The sequence below is a fragment of the Aquarana catesbeiana genome, linkage group LG05 (genome assembly GCF_042186555.1).
Source record: "Aquarana catesbeiana isolate 2022-GZ linkage group LG05, ASM4218655v1, whole genome shotgun sequence".
Lineage (NCBI taxonomy): Eukaryota > Metazoa > Chordata > Amphibia > Anura > Ranidae > Aquarana > Aquarana catesbeiana.
In genome coordinates, this window is record NC_133328.1 from 42375225 (window position 1) to 42397257 (window position 22033).

General features: G+C 42.0%; 1 protein-coding gene across 1 annotated transcript in view; it reads right to left on the reverse strand.

The window, feature by feature from the left end:
- Positions 1 to 1843: 1843 nt before the first annotated feature.
- LOC141144210 (metalloreductase STEAP4-like) overlaps positions 1844 to 22033 on the reverse strand; it is a 43441-nt gene continuing 23251 nt past the window's right edge. The window contains exons 3-6 of the mRNA XM_073629662.1: positions 17167 to 17628; positions 15176 to 15703; positions 12615 to 12779; positions 1844 to 7658 (exon numbers count right to left, since the gene is read on the reverse strand). Coding sequence (XP_073485763.1) covers positions 7389 to 7658; positions 12615 to 12779; positions 15176 to 15703; positions 17167 to 17628 — 1425 coding nt within the window. The 3' untranslated portion in view covers positions 1844 to 7388. The remainder of the gene's footprint in view (positions 7659 to 12614; positions 12780 to 15175; positions 15704 to 17166; positions 17629 to 22033) is intronic.

Below are 22033 nucleotides of genomic sequence, written 5' to 3' on the forward strand. Positions count from 1 at the left end.
TGCCATACTGACCCCTGTTCTCTGCCACGCTGACCCTCTGTACACTGCCCTGCTGACTCCCTGTCCCCTGCATTGCTGACCCCTGTCCTCTGCCATGCTGACTCCCTGCACACTGCCCTGCTGACCTCCTGTACACTGCCATACTGGCCCCTTGTCCTCTGCCCTGCAGATCCCTACATTCTACCCTACAAACTGCTGACCTCTGTATACTGCCATACCTACTACTGACCTCTCTAAACTATCCTACAAACTACTAACCTCTGTACAATGCCCTACAAACTCCAATATCAGACTGGTTGGGTGACCGAATTCTCTCCAAACATGAAAAAATTGTAAAAGTTTTGGTCCTGAAATCCGTTTTATTGGGGCCTCGCTAGTTCATTGCTTTGAAAAGAAAAAAAAAAAGGCGCTGCACCCTGGTGATATTTGCTCTCTTCCATGTTGCTCAGGTAGATCTCCAATTCTCAAAGGTTGCCTACCCTTGCTCTATAGTATTTCTTCTCTTTCATTGCAGGTAAATAATAGATTACGAACTGAAGCGACGTGCTGCCATTAAGTTCTTGATGAAGGAGGGGTATAGGCCAGTGGCGGCCTGTCCCAAATATTGACCATCAGCCACCACTGGTATAGGCTGTCTGACATCCATAGAAGTATACAGACTGTTTATAGAGATGACACTTTGACAAGAGTCACCAATGAAAAGACATTGCTCTTGTCAACAGTGTCATCTCTGCAAACGTTCTGTAGCCTTCTGTGGATGTTGGACAGCCTGCACCCCTTCTTCATCAAGAACTCAATGACAGCATGTTGCTTCTGCTTGGAATCCATTTTTTTACCTGCAATGAAAAAAAAGAAGAGTTATTATAGAGCAGGGATATGCAATTAGCGGACCTCCAGCTGTTGCAAAACTACAAGTCCCATCATGCCTCTGCCTCTGGGTGTCATGCTTGTGGCTGTCAGAGTCTTGCTATGCCTCATGGGACTTGTAGTTCTGCAATAGCTGGAGGTCCGCTAATTGCATATCCCTACTATAGAGGATAGATGGCCATAGATGGATCAAAATTTAGACATTTCACCAGGAACCAGAAGAATTTCGATCCAATTATGGGCAGGCTGGTCGTGCTGAAGTCGATCTATCGATCGACTCCAGTGCAACGAGCCTGTTGTTTTTTTTTTTCATTCAATCACTGCTGGCCGAATACAATAGCGCAGCAGGAGAGCGCCATTTTTTTTTCTCCTTCTACCCATTGTTGAAGGAAAGAAAATTGCATATTGTATGGCCTGCCCTTCTTTACCAACATGTGAAATTTGAATGACCTTTGAAACTTAATAAAAAAGTTATGCCCACTTTTGCATTATTTTTGGTACAGCTCTTGTATTATTTAATATTTATTGAATATCTAGTTAGATCAGCAAAGGATTTAAACTGTGGTTTCAGAGCACACAATAAAGACACTTTTTCTGCTCAAGGTAAAAGTAATATATAAATAACAAATGTATATCCTCCATAGTGCTGATGCCAAGTAACTAAGTAAATTGCCAAAAGAAGAATTAGTACATATGTAACTCTTTGGGACATTGCTGAGAGAGAGTATTTAGGAGCCAAATAGACTGAAAGTGAGGATTTTTTTGAAAAATAAAAAGAATATAAAACAGCAGCAAGAAGAAGGTAAGATAGGAACGTAAGACAGTAAGATAAGAACGATTACTGCTTCCTGTAACCAGGCAGATGATATTAGAAGAAGAATAATGACAACTCATTAGACAATTTTGCAGACCAATACAAGGTTGGGATCCATTTGTTGGGGGAAAACATTTAAAACATTGAGAAAGGCTAAATAAATCTTTTTTTTTCCATAATTTTTATTGTTTTCTGGATAATTTGTACAAACAAGAGGTTATCATACAGAATGTGTCAAATAATGCTTATATTGGAAGAATGGTAAACACAGTATGTGCGGTTCATCTGATAATAATAATTTGTTCTCTTAACGAACTAGTAATTGTTAAGCATGGATTAACAGTTGGACCATTTTACAGTTTAACATTTTAACAATTCTGGATTCCTTGTCAAAAACCCATTCTGAGTATTTTAGAGTATGATAAAGTATAATAAAATAAGATAAAAAATAGGAATAAAAAATCATACTCTAAAATACTCTAAATTACTCAGTTAGAATGGGAATAAAATACATCTTTAAAAAAATATATTGGTAAGAACCATTTTAGAAAAGAAAAAAGCACATATACAGTAGATCGAGAGGCAAATATATCAAGGAAGGTTTTGAAATTGTTACAGAACAATTATACCATAAAGCAGACTGCTCAACAGAATGCTGTCATCTATTACTAAGTAAGCAAGTGATGCAATGCGTGCTATACAGAAAAAGCAATAAAACCCTAAGGCCTCTTTCACATGAACGATCCGTTCAGGTCCGCCTGTCAGTTTTTTAGGCGGACCTGAATGGACCCTCCATAGACCTCTATGGAGCGTCGGATGTCAGCGGTGACATGTCCGCTGACATCCGACCCGCTCCGATCCGAAAAAGTGTAACGGAGGAAAAACCTACCTTTCCATCCGTTTTCGGATCGGATCGGGTGACGACGGACTCTACGGTCCGTCGTCGTCCGATCCCCCATAGGGGAGAGCGGTGCTCTGACAGGTCCATCGCTGCACAGTGTGCAGAGACAGACCTGTCATCTGCCTGCTCAGCGGGGATCGGCGGAGCGATCCCCGCTGAGCAAGCGGATGTTCACGGGTCGGATCATCACGGGTATTTTTTTATTTTTTTTTTAAATAACAAACATATCATACTTACCTCCATTGTGCAGCTTGTTTTGCACAGAGTGGCCCTGAACCTCGTCTTCTGGGGTCCCACGGCGGCTCTCGCAACTCCTCCCCGCATCAGATAACCCCCTAGGAGAAGCGCTCACCTGGGGGATCACCTTGCGGGCATGCTCCCGAGTCCAGCATTCGGCGTCCATAGAGGCCGAATGCAGGACTCGGCCCCGCCCCCCGCGTCATTGGGTTTGATTGACAGCAGCGGGAGCCAATGGCTGCCAAAGTCCATCAAGTCCAACCTATGTGTGTGATTATATGTCACTATTACATTGTATAGATTACTGTAGATCTGAGGGGGACATGCAAGGAAAATAAAAAACAGCATTTTAGCTTGCACATGATTGGATGACAAAATCAGCAGAGCTTCCCCTCATTTCAGATCTACCCCTCAGATTTAAAGTGACTGTACTTCCAAGTGCACTTGTAGTGCAAAGTGGATTTGCCTTTTGTAAATAAGCCCCCATGTGTCTGCACAGTGTCAGTTATGGTGCCTGCATAGTTATAACTGTATTAGAAAGTGTCAATAACATTGTAACATTGTGAACTACTGCAGATCGAAGCTCATCTGTTTGATCTGTAGATTCATGAAACAGAGAAAATGCAAAAGTAACTATGTTCCTTTGTACCTCTGTATTTGAACAATGAATATCTATCCATTGTTCAAATACAGAGTTGTGGCCTGTTTCATCTACCCATTATGCTTGCTTAAGATTTGGGCCGTATTTATCCATTCAGTATACCAGCTGAGGGTCCTGCTTAAATATACTGTATATAGCTTTTCTGGCTGAGAATATTTAATGATCAATATCAGCCGGACATCCCATGGAATAAGCTGTTTTCATGATTCATATTAAATACCAGGTGGGGCTGACCTTGGGGGATCCCTTTAAAATTGGCATTCTATGATAGATCTATCTCCATATACTCCATTTTGGATGGACCATAAAGGGCTTGAATTGCTAGACCAGTTGTCTTCCATTTTTTTAGACAAGGATTACCATATTACCTAAATTACTTTGGTGTCGGTGTCCACCACTAGTCAGTCCACTGTCATTGTTTGCAACCTAAAAGCAATGTTTAGGCTATTCTTCTTTGCCTCCAAGAACGCAAGGTCCTAAAGAAGCAAATAATGAGAAACGCGTCGACCTCTTGGACTTTTTTCAGGCAAAAACATTATTTGTATAGCATATGTGGTTCACAAGGGTCCGATATTCATGGGACCAATTTCTTAAATATATTTTAATAAGTGATTTTTAAATTTGTAATAAACTTTAAACGTTTTTATTTATTTATGTGTCTGTTCTCTCTGTACCAGTAGAGTCCAATTACAATTTGGGTTTGGTTTTGTACAATTTATGGACATCAATAGCAGCCATAGTTTTTTGTATACAGTCTGGTTTATAAAACTAACAGGTCAATTTTTTGACAGCAGCTGCTGTATTTAAACAGCTACTCCTGGCTATCAAAATTAATTGCTGGCAAATGAAAAGGGGGAAACGGCAGTGTGGGAGAAAGACAGGGCGCGCTAAACATTTCCATAAAGTTTTTTTGTACTTGACAAAAATAGGAAGCTTATGGGAGATTCAACAGATTGATGTTCACCTAAAACGTGCCGTGAACACTATTTACAGTGCAGTGCTGTTCAAAAACACATTGACATTTAGTCAGTTGTTGTCTTTATTGATAAATAGCTTGTGGATTATGCCTTATGCATATGTATTGGGTAAGAAAAACGTTTTTAAGATATAATGTATATACATATTATGATATTAAAGGTATAACAGAAACTTGGCTTGACAAAAGTTATGACTGGAGAATATACTTGAAAGGCTATTGTGTGTTCGGAAAGGATAGAAATGGTAAGGAAGAAAAAAAAAACATTTATTTATTGTAAAATCATGTTCAGGACTAGCTCAAAAATACAAAATATCTATGAAAACTGTGACAGCTTGGATACTGAATAGCCATTAATATATACAGTGAAAATAATCATTATAATGTACTGTTTTCAGGGACTTGTTACAAGCCACACGATTTACATACTTAAAGCTGAACCTTAGGTAAGTATTGAAATACACAGATTAAATATGTATCCAAGAGTGGGTTTATCTAACAAAGGATTTGTATTTCTGTCCATTCAGGTCTGAGATTTACACAGCTCTGCGTCACAGCACAGCCTTGTCTGGAAAGGGCAGGAGACCTGATTTTTTTTCTCTTTACTGTAATATTTATAGGTCTTGTAATTGCCCTAGCCTGTGATTGGAGGTTAAAGGAGAAGTAACAAGTTTACATACTCATCACACTTTTCTCCTCCTATCAGCATGTTTCTTGTTAGAATATGAACTGACTGGCTTCTTGTGCTGCTTCTCCTATTCCCAGTTTGAGCTCTGCTGTACAGAGTATGGCAAGAGGCTGATACTAAGTTAAAGTGTTTGTTACTCTAAAAAAAAAAAAAAATAGACCCTGTTCTTTTAAAACATGAATAACAGCACAATGCTTGTGCTGTGGCATTTGGCCCCCTGTATAACCTAAAATACCTGGCTGATCCTGCCTGGTTCTGCCCTCCCCCCTATAAACAGACCACAGCTTATCATGGCTGCTGAGCCCTGACACCATGGTCAGTTTACGTGCCTCTGTCATCCGCAGCTCTCCTCTGTCCTCTCCCCCCCCCCCCTCCCCTCCCTGCCTGTCAGCTCGAGACACTGCCCGACCCTCCCCTCCTGCTTCTATAAAAAAAACTATATTATATTTATACCATCCCCTCTGTTATATAATGATATGTGTCCCAGTGCCTGTGCTGTATATAAAATGTTGATTTCTGCCTTATGTCAGAGTGTCTCCCGGCACTCACGTGACTGCTCGTCTCCCTGCTTCTCTGCTCCCCTCCTTTTTGCTGACGTTAGCAGGAGTTCTCGGCCCCGCCCGCTAGAGCTGTCAGCCAAGAAGAGGAGATAGGCGAGCAGTCACGTGAGCGCGGGGAGACACTCTGACATAAGGTAGAGATTGGTTTAGTTTTTATACAGCACAGGGACATAAATCGTTATTTAACAGAAGGGATGGTGTAAATATAATATAGTGGCTTAACAACCACTGTAAATTCAGGTATTACCTCTAATCTGTGTTTTATATCTGCCAGGAGTTTAGCTTTAAGTTCAGTTTTTGAAATAGAGACCTTATTATAGACAATTTAAACTATCCAGCTATTAGTGAGGACAGCCAAGCAAGTGGTTGTAGTAAAACATGTCGATTTGTGTTCTACATTACAACTAGAGGTGAAGCTCTGTTAGATATGACCACTTCTAATAACAGAACACTTTATGAAATGTGCCTAAATATTAGGGCAATAGTAACCACTATGTTATAAAAACTGAGCCTATAAGCTGTTGAGTTAAAAAAGTAGAAAAAAAGACCATTTAGGAAAAGCAAATGTCTCATGCACCGCATGTAAACCCAAAAATGTAGCCTTTAATGAATATGTTAATCCAACATTTCATAGTCCTGATATGTGCCTACTGTACCATGTACTTGTATGAGAAAGTCCCCTGTTCTCTTTGTATTGCTTCCTTTATGTAAAATCCCTGGTGTTCCCGCCAGTCCCTCTGCTTTTCAACAAACACTGACCACACTAACCATGAGAGCACAGCATGGTCAGTTTACTAGCTGTGCTGGGAACTCAGTCTGCTCTCCTCCAATGACCAGACTTTTGCTGACACGTCCCCCGCACAGCCATCAACTGGGAAGGTCAGTGTGCTGCTGCTTTTCCTCCCCACCTCTCTAAGATCCTTATGCTTTTGAGAACAGAGGGAATGTGATCACTTATAAAAAAAAAAGGGGGTGGGGGAAAGGTATTTATAATGTTTTTTATATTAGATAGTAGAAACTACCAACCCGTGCAAATGGAAGCTGGTTAAACTAATATAGATTAAGGAGCAGCACGTTATAATGGTGATTGAAAAATGAAAAATGAAAAACAATAAATGAAAAACAATAAAACGAAAAACAATAGAGAGTGTGTCATCTGCATTTGCACTTTTCAGGGAGCGCGGTTTGTAATTAATTTGTTAATTATTGTTTTTCATAATGTTTTTTATATCTTTACACAAATGTTTTGCCTTTCATTTATATTTTAAAATAAAAGGGTTGTTTTACAAGGTGAGGGTTTACATATACTTGATTTTTATTATTATTATTATTATTTTAAATCTATAAAAATGTACCTTATTAGCCATGTGCTCTCTGGCCTTTCCTGTAACAGGGTGACAACGCTCACCCACTGCTTTGCAATTCAGCAGCGGTGTTGTCACACCACCATGAGCACTCTCGCTGTGTGACTACAGGTCTCTTCAACTCATAGGAAGAACAAGGTGGTAAAACTGGGGCAAGTGAGCGTGCCCTTGAAGGCTTATCACCCACCACATTGAGGCACTCAGCAAGCGGTCATGTAACGGATAAAAAATAAATCCCCCCCCAAAAAATTTTTTTTCGAGGCACCTCCGTAATATACTGACTCAGTCCAGCAGTCAGACACACAGTACATCCTACATAATTATATAGCGACATTGCCACTTTTAAACTTCTTATCTGCTTGAGCTGCGGAGCGTCTTTCCCAGCCCTGCCGTATTTTGGTAATCCGTTTATCAATACACGGGATTATGAGAATGAATTTGAGGATCAGCACGACACACGGGATGACCAGAGAGAGCGTGTAGGCAGGGGGCATATACCATCTGAAATGAGCCACATTCAGGAACCTGTTCCAGCCATACACAAATGTGTGTCCTGCGCACAGCACCAGGGTGAGGTAGCCGAGCTTAGACTGAAAAGAGAAGTAATCACATTTTTTAGGAATCATTTTGAAGACCAAAAAGGTAATGAAAATCTATATTTAAAGGGTAACTAAACAAAAAATAAATAAATAATTAAAAAACAAGAACAAAAATGCAATATATTGCAGCTTACAGCCCTTAAATATGGTGGCTGCATTTTTATCATCACATTTTTAGGAATCATTTTGAAGACCTAAAAGGTAATGAAAATCTATATTTAAAGGGTAACTAAACAAAACAAAACAAAAAAACAAGAACAAAAATGCAATATATTGCAGCTTACAGTCCTTAAATATGGTGGCTGCATTAGTTTTCTTTTTTTTTTCAGCCTAAAAACATTTTCAGCAAGTACAGAAAATACATTTTGCCAGAAATGCAGTGTGCTTGTCGCTTCCATGAGCTGCACCGAAGAATATAGTAAAACCTTGGATTGCGAGAATAATTAGTTCCGGAAACATGCTTGTAATCCAAAGCACTTGTATATCAAAGTAAATTTCCCCATAAGAAATAATGGAAAATCAAATGATTTGTTCCGCAACCATTTATTCATAAGTCCTTCAGTTTATAGTTCATATAAAAAGATTATAGCAATGTGATAGGTTGTGTAATTGTAAAATGTCCATCCACAAATGGAAGCCTCCACAAGGGGATTAGAAGCAAAATCCAGCAGGAGCTCCAGAGTATAAAAGAGAAGAGAGGCACCTCTAAGTGTAGCAATATGTTGCTAAATGTTGTACCTTCATTAAATCTAACCATATTGCTACACTTAGAGGCGTCTCTCTTCTCTTTTATACTCAGTTGTGATGCTACTCTTATATCAAGACATCGATTGTATATCAAGTCAAAATTTATTTAAACATTTTGCTTGTCTCGCAAAATGCTCTCAAACCAAGTTTTTACTGTATCTTAAAGGGGTTGTAAATCTTTGTGTATTTTCACCTTAATGCATCCTATGCATTAAGGTGAAAAAACACCTGACACTTAGCCTTCTAGCCCCCCCCCGTTTTACTTACCTGAGCCCTGGAACTTGACCCGCCGGGGACGTGCTGTCTTTCTGCCCGAGGTTCTCTGCTCTTGATTGGATAGATTGATAGCAGCGCAGCCATTGGCTCCCGCTGCTGTCAATCAAATCCAATGACGCGGGCCGAGTGATACATTCGGCGGCTATGAACACCGAATGCTGGACTCGGGAGCACACCAACAAGGTAACCCCCTCGGGGAAGCGCTTCTCCTGGGGGTTATCTGATGCGGGGAGGAGCCGCGAGAGCCACCGGGGGGCCCCAGAGGACAAGGTTCGGGGCCACTCTGTGCAAAACGAGCTGCACAGTGGAGGTAAGTACAGTACCTGCCGCCGATATTGTGTATCCATATTGTGGGAACGCGCTGGAAATCACCGCTGCGAGGCTGTGCTTCTCGCGCTTGCCACCCCCACGAGATGCCTCGCATCCATAGGAATCCATTGGGGGCGGCGAGCGGGAGGAGCGGCAGAGCTCGGCGCTGGCTCCCGCGACGGGGCTCGTAGGTGTCAATCTCGCCGCTAACAACGGCGAGACTGACACAATATTGGCGGCAGGGCTGGTGCAAGGATTTTTGACACCCTAGGCGAAACCTCATATTCCCGCCCCACTTGGCTCCACCCCTGACTCCACCCCCTTTCCCCTGCCCACCTTTTTAATGAAGTGCCCATCAAATGCAGCCTCACCAGCGCCCATCAAATGCAGCCTCACCAGCGCCCATCAAATGCAGCCTCACCAGCGCCCATCAAATGCAGCCTCACCAGCGCCCATCAAATGCAGCCTCACCAGTGCCCATCAAATGCAGCCTCACCAGCACCCATCAAATGCAGCCTACAAGCAACCCTCGATGCAGCCTACCAGTGCCCATCAATGAATTTTTGCCTGCTCTCTTTCATTCCGGATTCAGGACACAGACACAGTCCTCCACCACTGACACTATGTGCGAACGGAGCGGCGGCTGCCTGCTGATGCTGAGACTTAGTTGCTTGCTGCAGAAAGAAGAGAGCAGGAACACCAGTGGCCAGGCACCCTAGGCAACAGGGTGCCCTAGGCAACAGGGCGCCCTAGGTGGCTGCCTAGTTTGCCTAGTGGTAGCACCGGCCCTGGGCTGCACCTACTGTATGATATGTTTGTTATTTAAAAAAAATTAAAAAATGAACCCTTACAATGACTTTAATTCCTGGCTATCTTCTTTCTGTAAACTAACAATTGCCATGCCCCCCCCCCCCCCCCCCGATGTAATGTAGATGAAGAGATAAGGACATGTTTGCATTCCACAGAGGGTTCGTCCTTTGAAAGCCAGCGAGTTTTGGTGACACCAGGGTCACACTGACACTCTACCTTATGAAGGTTACCCTGCTACTCAGATCCGGTGTACAATGATGTATTAGCATTTGGCAATTGTGAGTATGCACTCATTACTTTGTCCTTTTCCAATAATGTTGTATCTGGTAAGCACTAAGCCTTTGTGTTGTTTTTTTTTTGTATGCTTATTTTCAAGATTTCCTGGTCTCAAGTGGACAGGGCTGGCGTAGCTCACCAAGAAGAAGTGAGATTTGGATGGTCTATAACACAGTCCTTATAGTCATTATGAAGCCCTCAGCACTATGGTGCCATTTGGAGAATATAGTCATGTCTGTAGCCCATACCATAGATACAGTGGAGGGATGACATAGCCATCCAGGGACAGGAAATGTGTTATTTGCAGGATTACCAAGTGAAAATATAGCAAAAGAAATTTGAAAAAAGAAAACAAATGCAGCCACCACACCAAGTACTACACCAAGTGCTAGCAGCTCACAGATGGAGTCCGGTGCGTCCTCGTTCACTGTTCAGGTCTGATTTCAGCCCAAATTTTTGGCTGAATTGGGACCTGAAACGGACGAAAAGACGCACAGGACTCCTGTGCAAATCGCACTGGAGCCGCTGTGGAGATATGTGAACCGACTCCATAGAGAGCCGGTCACAATCTCCTGCTGTGCAAATTGGATGCAGAGAAAACCACATCCAATTCGCACTAGTGTGAACCCAGCCCTAAAGTTTAGAGTTCACCTTTTGTAACAATAAATCTGCATTTTGGATAAAGGACCCATAAGGAGTAAAGTTAACCCATAATCACTACAAACCATTATAGATCCCCCTGAAAAACAAACAAAAAAAATCTGACAACTAAAATTAGGAGTGGGAAAACCAGATTTGTGAATACTATAAAATGAGGGTAAGTACACTTTGTATTCACATTTTAATTATTGTTGGTAGCCAGTGATGTAACTAGAACCTTCAGATCCCCGATGCAAAAAATCATGAAGGGGTACCCTGCCCCTTGGTCGGGGCCCTTCCCTCTGGGCCAGGCCCATTCCCACCCATCCCTTTACTCCTGTCACTGGGCCCTTTATTATGGTCCCACAGTGGGACCCTTTCACACGTTCTACAGTAGGCCCCCTTCCTGCTGTCTTGGGGCCCCCCCCACAGTTGTGGAACTGCAGGGCCTGGTAGCAACTGCAACCTTTGTGACCTTGGTAGTTCCGCCAATAGTTTTTTATTCTTGTTATTTTATTTTTGTATCTTATTTTATTTCTTGTATTTATTTTTGTTATTTTTTTTTTTATTTTTCAAAATTCTTTTTTTTGGGGGGGGACTTTGGTGAGATATCAGGGGTCTAAACAGACCTCTGATATTTCACCTTTAAAACAGAGAAAGGAGATTAGGGACACAGCCCTTAATCTCCATCTGTGCAGCCTCAGCTGCACAAAATGACTGGACAGGAGTAGCTCTGTACAGAGCTTCCCATTCATTCACAAACCAAAGCATAGTAACCAAAGTTTACTATGCTTCCGTTATGAATGGACACAGGAACAATCAGTATTCAACCATTCACTTTGTTCATTCAGAAAAGGAAGGGGCCGGTAACTGACATATTTACCAGCCCCTTCCCTGCTCTCCATCCTGACACACCCTCCGCAGCAACTGACAGGAGAGGGGAAGGGGACAGATCTGTGGGGGTGGAGGGGACTAGGAAGCACACAGGGGCAGCAGGAGACAAGTAACCTGGATAGGAGGGGTGGTGGGGGCAGCATATAGAGGAACCGATGCCCTCTATTTTCCTCCTGCAGCCGCTAAATGCATGCGGAGGAGTCTGTCAAGAGAGCCGCACAGGCCCCCTGAATCATAGGGTTGGGTCGCAATTGCGACCTCTGTAGGTACACCCCCCGTTGGTAGCGAATAAAAAAAGTGTATGTGCATATAGGGAGTTGGGTTTTGCCTTATCCTCTCAAACGGACATGGGATGATAACTTTGATAGGTGATACAGATTTTCTGTACTGTATTGCATATATAGTTCTGATTGGTTGTTATGGCCTTTTCTCCTTGACCTGTTTATTGAACATGACCAAGAGTAATGCCCCGTACACACGGTCGGATTTTCCGATGGAAAATGTGTGATCGGACCTTGTTGTCGGAAATTTAGATCGTGTGTAGGCTCCATCACACATTTTCCATAGGAATTTCCGACACACAAAGTTTGAGAGCTTGCTATAAAATTTTCCGACAACAAAATCCGTTGTCGGAAATTCCGATCGTGTGTAGACAAATCCGACGCACAAAGTGCCACGCATGCTCAGAATAAATTAAGAGATGAAAGCTATTGGCTACTGCCCCGTTTATAGTCCCGACGTACGTGTTTTGCGTCACCGCGTTCAGAATGATCGGATTTTCCGACAACTTTGTGTGACCGTGTGTATGCAAGACAAGTTTGAGCCAACATCCGTCGGAAAAAATTCATGGATTTTGTTGTCGGAATGTCCGATCAATGTCCGACCGTGTGTACGGGGCATAAGGCTGTGATTGGCCATAATGTGAGCAGAATTAGCATGCTGCATGAACTACCTAGGTTTTGTCACTGTGTAAGAAGACAGAATTATCTATTGTACCTGGACAAAACGGAATTCTCTCCAGTTGACAGCGTTACTAACAGATGGCAATGACGTTATTCCAAGGAGAACATAGAAGAAGAATCCCAGAATTCCCAGGGCTATGTATGAGTCTGTCCTCCAGGCTGCGACTGCTGAGAAGGTGCTGGTTTCATTTTTCTTGGCCTGTTGAAGATGGTTCATAGTTTAATCATGCTGGAATCAATACATCATTGAGATTTTGTTTTTCAAGACAATATAGCCAAGAGTAAGCCATGTTTATGCAAAAATAAAAGGATATATGTATTACCGGAACTTTGTTATCTTAAGTATTGACAAAGTTAAAGCTGAAGCCCATATCTCAGTCAGGCCCATAACTGAGAAATACAATTTGCTATGGCCCATTAGGTGTATATATTGGTGAAAACATAAGAAGAGAGCTCCAATGGCATAATTCTGTATTACTAAAAAGTAATACAATTGTAAAAGTAGGATATTTAGAAAGTGCACTAAGCTCTATGAAGTTCAACCGGAAGATTTGGCACGCGGTTCATACCCTCTATATGGTGGTGGATATCACAAAGTGTTTTATACACTATCCGGCAGAGTTTGTATATATCTGTCACATTTGAGACTATTGAGACCATTCAATGTACTTGTAAAAAACTCATTGGGGTTGATTTACTACAACTGGAGAGTGCAAAATCTGGTGCAACTCTGCATAGAAACCAATCAGCTTCCAGCTCTTTTAAAGATTAATTAACCACTTGCCAACCGTATACTGTACATATACACTTATACACACATATAGTAAGTGATGCTGCACTTCCGAGTCAGGGGCTTGCAGGGGAACCCCCCGGGACCTGCTCCAATCACAGCGGGAGCCAATCAGCGGGTCTGGCGGACTTAAAGGGGAGTTCCGCTTAAAAAAATAAAAGTCAGCAGCTACAAATACTGTAACTGCTGACTTTTAATATTCGCACACTTACCTGTCCCAGGGTCCAGCGATGCAGAGGGGAACGAAGCCCCGCTCGTCTCCCCCGCCTCTCTGCGGCACCGGCATTGTAACTGTGTGCGCCCAGCTGTGGCTTCACAGCCGGGCACCCGCTGCGCATGCGCGAGCCGTGCGCCGTGACTGTCCGGGCAATCATCTGGGACCTGTAACGTGTCCCAGATGATTGCCGAGAGGGAGGGGGGAGAGGTGATCTCCCTTCTGGTGTCGCGGAGCCCCAGGAGGAAGTGGGAGCTGGGACCCTCTAAAAAGGGTAACCGCTCCCCCCCCCAAAAAAAATGACATGCCAAATGTGGCATGTCAGGTGGTCACCTTTCTTAAAGTGGAAGTTCTATTTTTGGGTGAAACTCCGCTTTAATGTCTGCTGGGACCCGCCGATCATTAGGGACACAAGCAGAACGGCGGTCTGCCTATGTAAACAAGGCAGATTGACGTTCTGTCATTAGAGAAGGCACTGATCCTGTGTTTCTGCAAAGCAGGAACACGGATCTCTGCCTTCCCATAGTACAAGCACCTCTCCCACAATAACCAAGCACATTTTAGGTACACAGTTAACCCCTTTGATCGCCCCTGATGTTAACCCTTATCCCTGCCAGTGTCATTTGTACAGTGACAGTGCATTTTTAACAGTATTGGTGTCACCGGTTCCCAAAAAAAGTGTCCAAAGTGTCAGTTAGTGTCTGATTTGTCCGCCACAATGTCGCAGTCCCGCTATAAGTCGCTAATCACCATTACTAGTAAACATAAATAAATACATAAAAATTTCATAAATCTATCCCATAGCTTGTAGACGTTATAACTTTTGCGCAAACCAATCAATAAACGCTTATTGGGATTTTATTTACCAAAAATATGTAACTGAATACATAGTGGCCTAAATTTATGAAGACATTTTTTACCGGATATGTTTTATAGCAGAAAGCAAAAAATATTGTTTTTTTTTTTTCAAAATTGTCTGTTTTTTTTTTTTTTTTGTTTATTGCGATCAAATACCACCAAAAGAAAGCTGTATTTGTGGGGAAAAAAAGGACATCAATTTTATTTGGGTACAGCGTCACACGACCGTGCAATTGTCAGTTAAAGCGACACAGTGCCGTATCGCAAAAAATGGCCTGGTCATTAAGAGGGCAAATCCTTCCGGTTCTTAACTAATTAATCCTATAGGAAATTTATGGAGGGAGCTGAAACTTCAAGTTTCCAAGTGACAGCCAAGAAACCTTAAGGATTTAGAGAAGATCTATAAAGAAGAGTGGACCAAAGTTAAACTAATGCATTGCCGTATTGCAAAAAATGGCCTGGTCATGAAGGACGGTAAACCTTCCAGAGCTGAAGTGGTTAAACAAGCTAAAATTGGAAGCTGATTGGCTGCCATGCACAGCTGCACAAGATTTCGCACTTTCCAGTTTTAATAAATCAATCCCATTGGATCATATAAGCTTCATGGTTTGTTACACGTCAGTGACTCACCTAAGTCCGGACATGCAGGCAAATAGTATTCTTTAAAGGACATTAGCAATAGTAGCCCCCATAATTCCCTTAGTATACATTTTTTAAACTTCAATCAACTTACCTGTGCTATGGTGCTGGTGGATATCCTGTGCCTTACATAATATCGAATTGGAATCACCAGAGTGTAGATTGCATGGAGAAAGGCATAGGACAGGGCCACCAATCCCAGCTGCTTCCTACACAACATCCAGCGGTCCAGCCAGTTGGGGAAGCGGCTGTACTTTGTACCACGATACAGCTGAATGATGGCGGCAAACACTCCTGGAAGGTAGACCAAGGCCAGCAGAATGAGAGAGACAATGGGGAACACCTTGTTCGGAATTGAGATGGCCAGTCGGAAGGAGGTATCTTTTTCAAGGATAGCAGCAGAGTAGACAACGTCATTGATCACACAGTAAAGAAAAACAAAAACAGTTAGTCCTGCACATAGGTAGATGGGGAGTCTCCACATAGGGAAAAGCTGGAGGGGGTAATTCTCTATTTCATTAGCTGCCATTAATGATCCATTATCTTGTGGTGTCAACCCAATGGCACGGGCAATGTCCATCACCTTCTGTTTGGCTGCGTTGTCATCTGAGCACACAAAGACCTGAAGTAGAAAATTCACACATTTGTTTGCAAAAAAGTACTCTGGTATCAACATATTAATTTCTATAGTTTTTAATTGAAGAGCTGTTAAATCTCAACACAACCTATAAATGGTGCTTTGGGACCCCTTCTACCCTCTCTCTAAGATGAATATGAGGAGAACACAGTCGGGCGAGGCAATCCTGGAATTTTTAATTTCTCTGTCCCTTCAGGATTAGAAGTGTGAAGGATCTTCTTATCAGGATGATAGCATTCATTAGGGAAAAAGCAACAAGACTAGACCCCAACTCTATCTGAAAATAAAAAAAGTGTTTTTGTGGAATTTTGCTTTAAAGCCTAATTGAAGTTTTTTATCTTCATAGTACTTTATAGTCCTTGATCTCCGATTTTCAACTGATTTTCACCTAAAAATGGCTTATGATACATATTTTTCTTAGTGTTTTCTGGTCTTTAACTCCAGTGCTCCAGTGCTCTTTGCTGGCAAAGAGGAGTACCAGCCATACCATCTGAATTTGTTCATTTTCTTTTAATCAAAAGTGGAGTTCTCCTTTAATGGCTCTACCTTTAGACCCCTTTCACACTGAGGCGCTTTACAGGCATTTTGTAAAGTGCCTGTAAAGTGCCTCTCATGCCACCCCAGTGTGAAAGCCAGAGTGCTTTCACACTGGGGCAGTGCGCTTGCGGGGCGGTCTGCAAATTCCCACAAGCAGCATCTTTGGGCGGTGTGGACCGCCTTGCCCATTAAAATCAATGGGCAGCGGCGTTTTGTGGGCGCTTTTCACCCCTTGTTAACCACTTCTTTGGGGTTAAAAGCGCCCCGCTCCCGCCCACACAGCACCGAAAACGCTCGGGTGGTCTGAGTGTGAAAGTAGCCTTAGAGTACAATGCAGCACAGTGACCTTGCAGTGCTGGTGTTCAATTACCACCAGTGATGCAAGCCAACCAGAGACACATATGGGTCGATTTACTAAAGGCAAATAGACTGTGCACTTTACAAGTGCAGTTGCACTCCCCAAGGACATTTGCTCTAAAACTTAGTAGATAAGGGAAAGACCCGTGGACATCATCCAATCATGTGCAAGCAAAAATGCTTTATTTTCCCTGCATGTGATTGGGTGTTCTTTGCAAAGTGAAGCTTTACCTCATTTACTAAGCTCTGGAGCAAATGCCCTTGCAGAGTGCAACTGCACAATCTATTTGACTTTAGTAAATCAACCCCATGGTGTTCATATGGTGTCCTCATGTTTACATGGGTCTCCTCTGGGAGTGCTGGTTTACTCTCATTCTCCAAAAATATAGTGGTAGAGTAATAGGCTTATGCTTATACTGACCCCCATGTGTATTTCTTTACATGACTGTGATCAGAACATAAGTTGTAGTGACTGATAAAACTATTTTGTGCTCTATGTGTTGCAAATATCGAAATATAAAAGTGTCAGTTTTCCCGTGATAGTCAATAGTTACCTGTCTGCTGGCATCCAGGGCTCCAGACTGCAGAGACCATGCTGACACCGTGTTTAATGCTTTGACAACTTTAGCTCCTGGTAACATCTGCGCAAGATATTCCGCATTGGATTCTGGGTACTGGTTTATCTTCAGGTTGTTACTGACATCCACTAAGACTTTTCCATCTAAAACATCTTCAAGTTTCCTGAGAAAAGGACTATAATGGTCCCTCTGTATGGCCAAAATGATAAGCTGGCATTTTTGTGCTGCCTCAGCATGGCCAAGCACTTCCACCCCCTTGGGGAGCAAATTAGCCCTTGCAGGATTTCGGCTCCCAAATATCACATGGAAGCCACTCTGTAGCAATTTAAGTCCGAGTGATCGGCCAAAGTCCCCAGTTCCAAAAATACAAATGCTGTTGTTCGTTTCAGTTGAATTCAAGTTTAGGGGGGTCATGTCAACCCCATTGGTTTCCATTGTCTGAAAAGAGACACAAATACAGTGTTACAAGTTATTGTTTCTGCTCTGCAAGCATGCAACATGGGGATAAGAACCCCTTGTCAGTTGGAAGATTTACCCTCATCCCTTGTTTTGATGGCAACACCCAGTTCCACATGTTAATCAACATGGCAGGCATATTGATAATCTTTGGGTCTCAAGGTCTCACCTTTGTAAGTCCGTTCACATCTAGCGGCATTCCTGCACTGTGTTTTTTCAATACTTTTTTGTGGCATGTTTTTGAAGAGACACCATTCATATGAATGGGCTGCCCTCTGCTATAAAAAATGCACCAAAGTAGATCCAGTATCTATTTTTGGAGCCAACTTTGGTGTGTTTTTGGACAGCGTGATTTCTGGTGTTTTTCACGAGTTTTGTCATGTGGCCAAATGCCCTCTTTCTTAGCGCATTGGGGGTTTTATTAGGAAATAATGGCACCCAAGTGTGCATTGCTCATTGATTTGTGCATGTGTAGGGCATTAGGATCCTATATATGCACAAATCAGCACCCCCGTCCTTTGAAGTAATGGTAACTGCATTCTCTGATCTTATGGGTGCCTACTTAAAAATAATAGCTGTTGAAGTTTTGCTGTCATAAGCTGTCCATACATTATATGATTTCCCTAGATTAGAGATACAATGGGGAAAAGAATTATTTGATCCCCTGCAGATTTTGTAAGTTTGCCCACTTACAAAGAAATGAAGGGTCTATAATTTTTATCTTAAATGAATTTTAAAAGATTGAGACAGAATATCTACCAGAAATCCCGAAAAAAACATGATACAAATGGAAATTGAGTTGCAGTTCAGTGTGTTAATTAAGTATTTGATCCTCTACCAACCAGCAATAATTCTGGCTCCCACAGACTGGCTACAGTATGTGCTCATGTGGTACACAGATTAGTCCTGTCAATTTAAGAAGGTGCTCCTAATCACAACTCGTTATGTGTATAAAAGACGCCTGTCCACAGAATCTCTTTCTTGCATTCAAACCTCACCATCATGGGCAAGACCAAAGAGCTGTCAAAGGACCTCAGGGTCAAGATTGTAGACCTGCACAAGGCTGGAATGAGCTACAAGAGCATCAGCAAGAAGCTTGGTGAGAAGGAGACAACTGTTGGAGCGATTATTCGGAAATGGAAGAAATACAAAATAACCATCAATTGCCCTCAGTCTGGAGCTCCATGCAAGATTTTGCCTCATGGGGTAAGGATGATCATGAGAAAAGTGAGGGATCAGCCCAGAACTCCACGGGAGGAGCTTGTGAATGATCTCAAGGCAGTTGGGACCACAGTCACCAAACAAACCATTAGTAACACAATACACTGCCATGGATTGAAATTCTGGTCCCCCTTCTCAGGAAGGCACTTTTACAGTCCTGTCTGAAGTTTGCCAATGAACATCTAAATGATTTGGAGAGAAGGTGCTGTGATCAGATGAGACCAAAATTGAGCTCTTTGGCATTAACTCGACTCGCCATGTTTGGAGGAAGAAAAATGCTGACTATGACCCTAAGAATGGAAACATGATGCTTTGGTGCTGTTTCTTTGCTAAAGGTACTGGCCTGACTTTGCTGCATTGAGATGGCCAATGGACGGGCCATGCATTGTGAAATCTTGGACGAGAACCTTCTTTTCTCAGCCATGGTACTGAAGATGGGTCGTGAATGGGTCTTCCAGCATGACAATGACCCAAAACATATTTACAAGGCAACAAAGGAGTGGCTCAAAAAGAAGCACAATAAGGTCATGGAGTGACCTAGCCAGTCTCCAGACTTTAACTACTTGCCGACCAGCTGCCGCAGTTGTACTGCGGCAGGTTGGCACGGCTGCACAAACCGATGTCATTGTACGTCGGCTGCTTTCAGAAGCTATAGGGTCACGTGCAGCACGACCCCAGAGCCGATGTGCATGACCGGCGGCTGCAATGGCCACATGTGATCGCTCCTCAGAGCCAGAATAGGGATCTGTCAATGTAAACAGACAGATCCCTGTTCTGACAGGGGAGGAGAGAGAAATCTGCTCTTCCTAGTGATCAGGAACAGCGATCTCCTCCTCCAGTCAGTCCACTCCCCCCACAGTCAGAAACAGCTCCCTAGGGAACACATTTAACCCCTTGATCACCCCCTAGCGTTAACCCCTTCCCTGCCAGTGACATTTATACCGTAATCAGTGGCTATTTTTAGCTCTGATCGCTGTATAAATATCAATGGTCCCAAAAAAGTGTCAAATCTCGCAGTCCCATTAAAAATCGCAGATCACTGCCATTTCTAGTAAAAAATAAATAAATAATAAAAATGCCATAAATCTATCCCCTATTTTGTAGACGCTATAACTTTTGCGCAAACCAATCAATATACGCTTATTGCAATTTTTTTTACCAAAAATATGTAGAAGAATACACATTGGCCTAAACTGTTGAAGACATTTTTTTTTTGAAAATGTATTATAGTAAAAAAATATTGTTTTTTTTTCAAAATTGTCGCTTTTTTTTGTTTATAGCGCAAAAAATTAAAAACCGCAGAAGTGATCAAATACCACCAAAAGAAAGCTCTATTTGTGGGAAAAAAGGACATAAATTTTGTTTGGGTACAGCATCGCACGACCGTGCAATTGTCAGTTAAAGCGACACAGTGCCATATCGCAAAAAATGGCCTGGTCATTAAGGGGGCAAATCCTTCCGGTTCTTAAGTAGTTAATCCTATAGGAAATTTATGGAGGGAGCTGAAACTTCAAGTTGCCAAGTGACAGCCAAGAAACCTTAAGGATTTAGAGAAGATCTGTAAAGAAGAGTGGACCAAAATGCCTCCTGAGATGTGTGCAATCCTGGTAACCAACTACAAAAAAAAGTCTTACCTCTGTATTTGCCAAAAAGGGTTTCTCCACCAAATACGAAATACTTATTTTACTCACTGAACTGCAACTCAATTTATAACATTTGTATTGTGTTTTTTCTGGATTTTTGGTTGATATTCTGTCTCTATCATTTAAAATACACCTATGATAAAAATTATGGACCCTTCATTTCTTTGTAAGTGGGGAATGCTACAAAATCTGAAGGGGATCAAACAATTATTTTCCTCACTGTATATCCATCCCTAAAGAGTATGGATGGAGGAATCTCCTCTGCTGGTTATTGTATTCCATTTCTGACAGGTGATACCTGCGAATGTTAGAAGGTAGGTTAGTTTTTGAGTGGAGACCTTGTTGTATGCAGTCAGTTCATTGATTATTGAATAATACTGTAAGAGGAGCTAAGTGAAGTGTGGCTGATTTTCCTTCATATGATGATTTCAAGCATTTGAATAAAGAAGGTGTTTTTACGTGACACTGGTATGTGGTCATCCGGTCTTTCCACTCTACTATGTTCAGCCTTAAGCCACGTACAGGCGATCGGATTTTCTGATGGTAAATGTGTGATGACAGGCTGTTGGCAGAAAATCCCACCGTGTGTACGTTCCATCGGACAATTATTGTTGGATTTTCCGCGGACAAATGTTGGATATCAGGTTTTAAAATTTTCAGCGGACAAATGTCTGTTGTCGAATTTTTCGAGTGTGTGCACACAAGTCCGTTGGACAAAAGTACAAAGTACAAACACGCATGCTCGGAAGCAAGGACGAGCCAGAAGCGGTCGGTCTTGTAAACTAGCGTTCGTAATGGAGAATTAACATTCATGACGTGGCAAATTATGAAATGTCGAAATGCAGCGCACAATTCTCTTCTTCTTTAATGGGATAATAATGAAGCTGCTTTGCTGGTGATACTGATGGAGTTATTGCAAACAAATTTTCAACGGCTTTTTTTTCTAGTGATATCAAGAATTATATTATTATGCTTTTTTTTGGGGGGGGGCAAGTTACCACAACACAATTATCCCGTAGTTTTTAAGATCAAAGATACAACTATGTTGGTGTCCCTTGTCAATTTTACATTGTATTTTTTTAAATGTACCTGCCTACTCCCAAACTATCATTTGAAGTGAAAAACACATAGCCAAGTATTATTCTAAACATTTTTTTTATTGTGCATTCAAAAAAGAAAACAAATAAAATTAGACATTCTATCTGCCAATAGAACTTAACCAAAAAGTGCATTCTATGCATCCAAAAATATAGAAAATATACCAAATCAAATCATTATTATTCAACCAAAAAAATTATGTCAAAGCAATAACTCCAAGGCCAATAATAAATAACACGTTATCTCCTCCGATTCCGCAACATGTCTGGTTGAGGAACGGCCATTCAGAAACGAACTGAAAAGCACGAAATTAAAAGTGCGAAATGAAAAGCGCGAATCAACACTCACCAAACTTCTACAAACACGAAATTAGCAGAAGGAGCCCAAAGGGTGGCGCTAAAGGTCTGAAAAACAACATAGTACGT